Source organism: Leptinotarsa decemlineata, unplaced genomic scaffold (assembly GCF_025532065.1).
Source record: "Leptinotarsa decemlineata unplaced genomic scaffold, Ldec_3_MD MMD2_P_RNA_scaffold_14, whole genome shotgun sequence".
NCBI lineage: Eukaryota > Metazoa > Arthropoda > Insecta > Coleoptera > Chrysomelidae > Leptinotarsa > Leptinotarsa decemlineata.
The window spans coordinates 7,169,023-7,178,209 of record NW_027412528.1 but is presented as its reverse complement, the minus strand read 5'-3'; the positions used below and the strand labels follow the sequence as shown (position 1 = coordinate 7,178,209).

At 34.6% G+C, this 9,187-nt stretch overlaps 1 protein-coding gene across 2 annotated transcripts; it reads right to left on the bottom strand.

Annotated features, from left to right (window-relative positions):
- Window positions 1–6,481: 6,481 nt before the first annotated feature.
- Window positions 6,482–9,187, bottom strand: LOC141483292 (cyclin-dependent kinase 12-like). 2 transcript variants are annotated; one of them, XM_074177794.1, is made up of 5 exons: window positions 8,950–9,087; window positions 8,363–8,513; window positions 7,493–8,267; window positions 7,008–7,276; window positions 6,482–6,721 (listed from the first exon to the last, which is right to left on the bottom strand). In XM_074177794.1, the coding sequence occupies exons 3-5, from the start codon at window positions 7,499–7,501 to the stop codon at window positions 6,646–6,648; spliced, it is 354 nt and encodes a 117-aa protein (XP_074033895.1). In that variant the 5' UTR covers window positions 7,502–8,267; window positions 8,363–8,513; window positions 8,950–9,087; the 3' UTR covers window positions 6,482–6,645. The 2 variants fall into 2 exon arrangements, with proteins under 2 accessions (XP_074033895.1, XP_074033890.1); XM_074177789.1 differs by lacking the exons at window positions 6,482–6,721; window positions 7,008–7,276 and having other exon boundaries at window positions 7,432–8,267; window positions 8,950–9,187.

Here is a 9,187-nt window from a genome sequence, read left to right as displayed (position 1 = left end):
CTAGATACTCTTCAGGACAACAACAGGATTGTTCCGAATACTTGGGGTTCTTGTTGAATACTCTTCGTGAGCAGGAGAATAACAGAATCCATATTCCTGACCGCACTGGATTGAATGATTCTGTTCACTCTATCTTGTCTTGTGTTTATAGATCATTTACTGGAAAAATTCTCACTAGTTTACTATGTAGGGAATGTTCAAGGGTTAGCAAAAACATATGTGACTTTCTGGAACTACAACTAGCTTTTCCTGATATGACTAATAACAAGACCGTCCAAAGCTTATTGTCAAATCATTTAACTGGTGATGATCATCTGTATTGTCCAATTTGCGCCAAACGAACTGACTATCATAAGACAACTAGTATAGCTGAGGCACCAGTCAATCTGATATTAACATTGATGATCTTCAAATATGACTCAACCTCTGATGAAAGCACCAAATTGTTACAATGTTTTGAAATACATGAACACTTCAATCTAGTAGACCACCATTATAATCTTCATGCAGTTATTGCTCACTGTGGTTCTGGCGTTGAATCTGGCCATTATTACGCGTTGGACAAAGATGAAATGGACTGGGTTAAGTTTGACGATAGTAGTGTCATAAAATGTTTTGGCGATATCTTGGATTCATTAGAGCCTCTGGAGATACCCTACATTTTATTTTACCAAAGAGAGGACATTGGCAGAACAAGATCTTCAGATGAAGTGGTGTTGCAGGTTTTTCCGTGTTTTCCTGCAGCTGATACAGCAAATACGCCATTGGAAAAAATCAAGTCGCCCCAGAGCGCCAACGAATTTTTTTTTCTAATTTCGTAAAATTTCCTAAAATGTACTGAATTAATAAATATTATTATATTTCTAATAATACCAGTTGGAAACTGTTTTGTTTATCCTAAAGTATTGAGTATTTGTAAATAATTTTGAAAAAAAAATTGTTTCAGAAAGGAGCAACTGAAAGGATCATTCACATTGGATGGCTTCATGAAGCAACTGGGAGTTCCAAATACACTCAACTGAAGAAACCAGCAGGTGGCAGACGATAGATGAGACTCGAGTCCAAGAAAAAATATTTTGAAGAAGAGTTGCTTCAAAACATTAAATATGTATTTCAGACAAACAAAGATGGTCATGCTCTTCTAACAGACCCCTCTATCAATATACAGTTGGGATTCTTCAATGATACAAAGTTGAATTAAAAACAAAAGACGGTTCAGTTTGTGATTTATGGACGTTTTTCAAAGACAATTCTTTTATTCCATAAAGAACAACCATTTACTTGTTGACATCTTCCAATAAAAAAGAAACGGAGACAGAAGTAAATCAAGATGTTGAAGTTCAAAGACATACCCAAATACATGATATACCTTTGAATGATAACAGTTCTTTTAATTCTGAGGAGGTAAATCCTAATACTAATGATACGATTCAAATATATTTCACTAATGTGACTCGATCCAAATATTCAAGTAACATATCAGTTTGTCAGATGGATAAACGTGATTTATATAATAAATTGCCACCTCACACTTCTTCGGGTGATGACCCAGTCATCACCCGAAGACGATTGTAGATACCAACAATCGAAACGTCGTGAACTAACGTGACTTGGAATCTCTACACTTTTTTATTTTTTATTATTTTCTTTTTTGCATTCCTTTAATTTTTATTTATTCAATTATTATATTTTTACTTGTAGGTTATTTCACTATCATTTCATTTCAGGTTTATTGTTGCTTAATATAATTGTTATTTTCAACTATTCTTTTTTACTTGTTTCAGGGATTTTAAATCATTTTATATAGTAGACAATGGAAGTCCGAACTAGTGAAATTCAGGAGTCAGTTGTTTTGCTACAAAGTCAGGAACGGACTACCCCCGATGGTCCACACCCCAAAACTTTGAAATGACAGATATTTTTCAACAAATTAAGGTTACTTGGACAATTTTATGAATAAAAGTACTCGTGTGGAAAGTCGATCGGAGCAACGAGTCTTGATAAAAATGTAGTTCTACTCGACGACATCAAACCCGCTCGTCCACCATTATTTGAACTGAATAATTATCAAAGCAGAAATAATAATGATAACGTTAATTCAACAACATTTATCCTGAGATGTCTACCATTATTCGAAAATATTAGTTTTTAAGGAAAATGGAAATGATAGGTAAAATGTTCATAACGAATTTTTCCGAGTTCCAGTTACTCGATGAGTTTTTTCCCTCAGTAATTTCAGTTAGCCGTGACTACTGAAGACAGTGTGGTCGGAAGGAACTGCAACAGTATTCAATAAGTCCAGGATCACTTTCGAACCCAAGGGAAGATCAGTGATTTCTGCCGTTTCAGCTATATTTTTAGTTCCACAATAAGTATAGAATTTGTAACAATACCCGGTGGCACTACAGAGCATCCAATCCTTGTAGCCGAAACGAATCGGCTTCCCCCTGGTGAATTGTTTGCTAGGGTATTTTACCATAGCTTCATCTATTGATAAATTTTCATGAAAAATGCCCCATTGTTTGAATTTTTTGTGCAAAATAACCATCATTGGATGCAATTTAGCCATTTTATCGCCCTGAACTAAATGGACTAAATGAATTTATCTCTTTGTGTCTTGAAAGCGATTACGAGATATTGCGTTGGAGACAGATGCAGTAAATCCTCTTCTGAGCTCCAGTATAGTCTTTCTCGGGGCAGTTTGTGGTAGCCTGTCAGTAACAGAATACCAATAAATACTTTCATTGATGATTCGGTTGATTGGTTACTGTGGTCTACATCGGTTACTGTCGGCAGCGGCATTTCAGTCCGGCTTGTTGCTAAGGCACTAACAAAAATAACGGCCAAGTTTAAAAAGAGAGCGTCAACGCTCTGTCTGTTTACATAACTGACATACTGCTTAGTAGTATATATATGTTATATCTTGTTTTTCACAATTCACTTTTTAAAAATTGGTTTATTTCTTTATAAACACTTTATTACAATTTGAATATAACGTGAAAAACTTGGAACATTAACTGAATAAGTAATTGATATGAACTGTACTTGAGAATGATTTCTAAGTTAATGAACTGTACTAGAGAATGGTTAAATCGTTAATGAACATCTTTCTGACCTCGCAGAGTCTATTTATACGTTTGGTATGAAAAACAATATTTGAACAGTGTCAGCAATTGCTTTGTCTGGAGCACAAGTGTTCATCTTGCTGATACTGCACAATAAGCACTTTTAGCAGGAAGCTGTTATCGCTTTGTAATTTAATACGTGTGAGACGCTAATTCGCATATAACAACTCCCCTTTTATACAAAAAGTTGTTGCTTTTTGCTGCAACTTTTCACAAAACATTTTCCTTGTGGAAACTGGTGTTGAGTTGGATTTCCTCTTCTATAGGTTCCTGGAGGTTGATACTTGGTCTTCTCCTGGGGATGAATCTCGTTAAGATATGGTATGGTTGTCTGTCTGATCTTGGATGATCCGGGGGTGGTTGGTTCGAAGTGGATGTAATACCGATTCGTATTGGTTCTTTTCGTCTATATTTGCAAAAGATGTAAAGTATGATTAATACAATGATCAATGTTATAGTGCAATATGTGAACCATGATATGTGCTTGTTCACAAATGGCTCATTGATAAGTTTATCCAATTCTTCGGAATATTGGTTTAATTCATGTTGAGCGATGTTCAACTCGTCAACGTTGATTTTGTTGAGTTTCAGCGGTTTCAGTTCTGGAAGATGTCGTTTTTCAGGAAGATGATCGCAACAGCTGTATGGTATTCGAACGGCATGGTTTTTGTATGTGACGTTCTTATATCTATCGACGAAGTATTTGGAGTAAATTCTAGTGCTTCCAACGAATGAGCTGCATCCGGGTTGGAGTTTTAGCAGGGAATTGGTTTTGATCACTCGTGTAACTGGTTCCATATTTTCGCAGTTAATGGTGATTGGTAGAACTTCAGATATTGTTATGAGCCACAAATTTAGACTCAGTTCCTGAACATTGTATTCCGTAGCGTAGATCAGTGAAGACTGGCAAGTTTTCGGAAGGACGGTCAATCTTTTCAATAGTTGAGCTTCGCATATAGCTTCGCTATCAATCGGGTAGGGTAGTAGATCGGAACAGATTCTTACGCCATGATTCAGAGTTTTACAGTTTTCTAAATTTTGAAGTGAAATGTACAACAAGGATTCGTCATCTCTCGCAATATATTTTTGAACAGTTAATAATATGTGATGAAGTCCCGTTCGGTTATCTGGAATTGGTATTGGTAAAAGTCGATACAGAGTGTATGTTTCTGGTTCGACCAGTGGAATTTTTAATATGAAAACAATTCTTTTGTCCACTTGATATGCTTCAAGTTCGATGATTTCGATATATTGAGCAACATGTGAGAGCATTGTGGGTAAAGGTAGATTGTTTTTATGGAGTCATTGACAAATTTCCTGAAGTGAGTTCATTAGGTCATTAGGAGTGATAATTGAACTGTGAAGTATTTTCAATCTAGCGAATGTTATTGAATTCAATATGTCATCAAGAGTTGATTCCAAGAAAAGATAGCTTTCCATTAATGTTTCACATATTTCCAATGTTTTCAATTGTGCTTCATAATACGCAAGATCGTCTGAAATATTATAGATTGATTGTTCTATTTGTTTGATATCTCGATTGAAGGTTTCTTCATCGATTTGAAGTTTTTGAATAGTTGTGTTGAAATTTCTAATTACTGATGTGGTCACTGATATTTGATTTTTCAAAAGGTTTTCTAATTGGTGTTCGTCTTGAGTGAATTTATTAATACAGTTGGTGTAATATTCGCCATCTGACGAGTCTAGATTACCAGTAATGGCTTTCCAGAAGGTGCCTATTCCATTAATTAATCCTCGTTTGGATCTTTTATAATAATTTTGGGTGTCTGCAAATATTTCTCGATATTTCAAGTCGAGTGAGTCAGATATTTGGGTCAATAAACTAATGTGTGTTTTCACTTCGGTTTTGAAGGATAACATTCTAGGGTTTGATTGGTCAAAAGTATATAGCATGTTTTCCAAAATTTTGTTGTTGTTATTTAAGGCAAATTCTATGGAGTCCAAGTCTTTGTAGACGAGAAGAGTCCACTTATCATTGGAAATTTTCAAAGTGCTTTCTTCGTGAAGAAAAATTCCTATTGTGTTATTAATGGGTTGAACGGAGTATTGGGAATATGTTGTGTGTGTTGCTGAAATCAGCAGGAGAATCCTGAAAATGAAATCAATTTTCAGTACAAGGTCGTAGTCTGTCGAAATTTACTTTTGTTTTTGTCTTGTCTTCCAATTAACTAGCATTGCTGAGTTTTGGTAGATTTCTATAATTTCGAATGGGCCATTGAATTTGTTTTCTAGTTTATTTTTAATTTGGGATTCTCTAACGTAAACATTGTCTCCTACCTTATACTCAGGTATATTTTGCGCAATGTTTCTATCGAATCGAATTTTGGATTTTTCTTTTTGGTCTTGTGTTCTTTGACGAGCAATTTTATAATAATAAGAGATTTTATTATTTAAATCTCGTATGTACTTGGTTATGAGTTCTTTTTGGTTGTACAGAGTTTCGGGTGGTCTACTAGAAGTGTGTCCGAATAGTAGTTCGTAAGGGGTGAATCCGTGTGTTTTGTTTTTGGTGTTATTGTAACAAATTATTGCGTATGGTAAAATACCTAAGGGGTGTTCATCAGGGTTGTCGATTTTATTTGTTCTTATCATTTCTAGAAGGGTCGCGTGAAAACGTTCTAAGGAACCGTTTGATTGCGGATGGTCCACACTAGAAAATGATTGTTTAATGTCATAAAGCGTACAAAGGTCTTTCAGTAGGGCGTTGTTGAATTCTCGACCGAAGTCACAATGAATTCTAAGTGGAGTTCCGTAGTGCTGAAAATATAGCAGTAAGGTGTTTACTACTGATTTTGCTGATTTATTTTCAATTGGGTAAGCTTGGGTAAATTTGGTGAGTTCGTCTCGAATTGAAAGTATATAGTTTTTTGTGGGAATTTCAAGAATGTCAATGTTTATTCTCTCGAATGGTGTTTTCGGAGTTTCTGTAATGACTTAAGCACTTTTAGCAGGAAGCTGTTATCGCTTTGTAATTTAATACGTGTAAGACGCTAATTCGCATATATATATATATATATATATATATACGTTTAATGTCATAAGAAATACATCTTGTAATCATAGATGGAGCCACAATGACATGAGTTATATTATTTTATACACCAGTGACATCTCTCTCTTTAGCCACCTACAAAAAAGGAGGGTTCAAATCGTCCGTATATGTAGGTGAACGTTCAAAGATTTTTTTAATATTCAAAGAATATGTTCGAATATCTTATAGACCATCTCAAACTGAAGAAAAGAATAATTCATTATTATCCAATTATTTTACATTTAAATTTTTCAAGTTCAAGTTTTCAAGTACCTAATGCAGAACATATAATAATTCACAAACAATAAGGTATCAATTATATTTGTAATATATAATATCAATATACTGGTACAGAACTTTGACTTTTTCAAAAATTACTTCACGGATTCCAGACGTTTTCTATTTGAGGTAACCGACATATTCCTGGTGGCGTATTAAGTTTCAACCGAGCAACAATGAATCTCAGACTCATCCCAACTTTTTGAGTTTTCTGCTCAGTAGCTCGTGACAAATCATGTGTTTTGGCAGCTCAGGCGGAGTTATTCTGAAAAAAAAACAATAATTTCTTTTAGTAACAGCAATGAGAGTTGCGACAAGATGTATATTGGTCACGCTAGAAAAATTATAACCAGCCTCGGATAATCAAAAAAATCTAGTTTCGCTAAACGTGTCTATAAAAATACTTTCAAACATTTTTGGGTGGTTTAAAAAATCTGGAAATGACAGTATGTCATGAGGACAATGAACAGCGACATGAACTACGTGAATAATTTCAACCAGTAGAACTCATGAGTACTGAAGGTCACTCCATAACTTAAAATAACACTTACCTTTCGGGATTGATATTCTTCAGCCACGAAGAGTTCAAAGCATCTTCTACTGTTATTCTCTTGTCAGGATCCAACATCAACATCTCATCTAATATTTCTAATGCTAGAGGGGAAATGAAATAAAATATATCCATCAGTCTCCTGCGGTATATCTGTGTGGGATTTAGCGTTTTAAAATGTGGTAGACTGACGACAGAAGCCCAGACATCAGGAGTGGCAGGACCGCACACTCTTGATATCAAATCTAGCTGATTGAGATCTTCCTTCCCCTGAAATATATAATAAATTACTAACAGTGTTGTGATTCATTCACGTTAAGTCAACTTCAGAAAAGTGAAGCTTTATTTCAACATATTAACATGAATACACGAGTTTCAAGTTAAAAGTATGAGTTAAACAGTGTCAGCCCGCTCAACCCGAACCCGAACCATTCAAATTTCAAAAGTTAGCTGACTTTATTCTCAGTATTTACACAACAGACTTACGGGAAACATGGGCTTCTTATGGAAAAGTTCCCCAAGAACACAACCGCAACTCCATATATCTATTGCAGGACCATATCGCCGTTCACCCAGCAGTAACTCCGGAGGCCGGTACCAGTAACTGACGACTTTATTTGTGTAAAGTCTCCTTGTATCTCTTGGATCTTGCTGCTTAGCTAAACCGAAATCAGCCAGTTTAACTTCTCCCCTGCAACAAAAAATAACTCATTGAATAACTCAAATAACTAACTACTGATTTCTCAGAATGTTATAGTTTAATTCAGTGGTTTAACTGAAAAAACTGAACTCTCCGAAAAAATCTGAATGAAACTCTTTTCTATTGATTAATATACTGTACTACTTGAAACATCATTAGTGTTATGTCTGAAACATGCATTTTATTAAGATGACTTAACGGTTGTTCATCAGAATATTACTAGTTTTTATGTCTCTATGAAGTATATGCTTCTCATGACAGCAATGAAGAGCCCTCAACAACTGCTTCATGATTGAAGCAATGTGGAGTTCGCTGAACACAACCATCGATAACTCCAGAAGGCCCTTAAGATCATGATCATGAAACCCTCAGATTTGCTCTTGTTAGACACTACCCCTTTGATATTAAGAATATTTCGATGATTCAGTTGATGGAGAGTTTTAACTTCCCTCAAAGTAGTGATCGAGAATTCATCTACCTCGTTAAAATTCTTTATTTTTTTAAGGGCTACCAATTCATTCGTGTTCTTGTCTTTTGCTTTATAAACTTTTCCATAAGTACCTGAAAATTGAATATTTCACATACAAAAATAAAATCCTGTTGCGGTTTCCTGCGTAGTATAATTTAACAAATCAAATTAAAATTTCATTTCTCACCTTCTCCAACTATATCAATGATCTGAAACTCATTCAGACATCTTGTCTTTGGTATGGTTGTACTGGGTTGTACTGACTAGTGAACCATCTTTACAAGGATTGATTACGGTTGGCCTCCCTATGTGTAGTGATTCTTCAGGCATTCTACCGTCTATAAATACAGTTCTTTATTAGCTGATATTCTATGCAAAGAAATAATCAGCTTTGTTTCATTACTTCCTACGACTTGAATAAAATGTTTGCTTAAAACAGGACGAAAAAGGTGTCAATTTTCGTAGAGATCTTAAAATTTCAGAGTTGAAGGCCTCTTACAATTATTAAATAAGGAAATATATATATATATATATATATATATATATATATATATATATATATATATATTTATATATATATATATTAAAATATTTGAATATAAATTACAGTGAAAAAGTTTAATGAAAGAGTGGTGAGATGAAAATATAAGGATGAATAGTCTGGAAAGGTGGAGACTCAAATAAATGTCAAGATACTAGCAACTAAGATTCAGTCACAAAATTCATAAACGTTATCAAAATATAATTGAAACAAAGCAAAGATCTCTAACTTACCCAGCAGGAATGAGGACCTTATCCTTATCCTTATTTGGCTCGTATTTTCGATCGCGTCAAGTTCTGGTTTCCTGCGTTGAAGGTATAATTCTCCAACCTGTATTTCCAGTGGTTGTTTTTTCACTGGTTCAGACACTGGTTTAGCAGCTTCCTTGCTATGGATATTCACCAGTTGCGGATTCCTTTGTTGAATGTATATATTTTCTCCAATCTGTATTTCCGGTGTTTGTATCTTCAT

Coding starts and splice junctions, on each gene's coding strand:
- LOC141483292 (XM_074177789.1), bottom strand. CDS start 9,187: ATGAAGATACAAACACCGGAAATACAGATTGGAGAAAATATATACATT. Junction 8,514..8,949: donor AAGGTCCTCATTCCTGCTGG/GTAAGTTAGAGA, acceptor CTGTATTTATAG/ACGGTAGAATGCCTGAAGAA.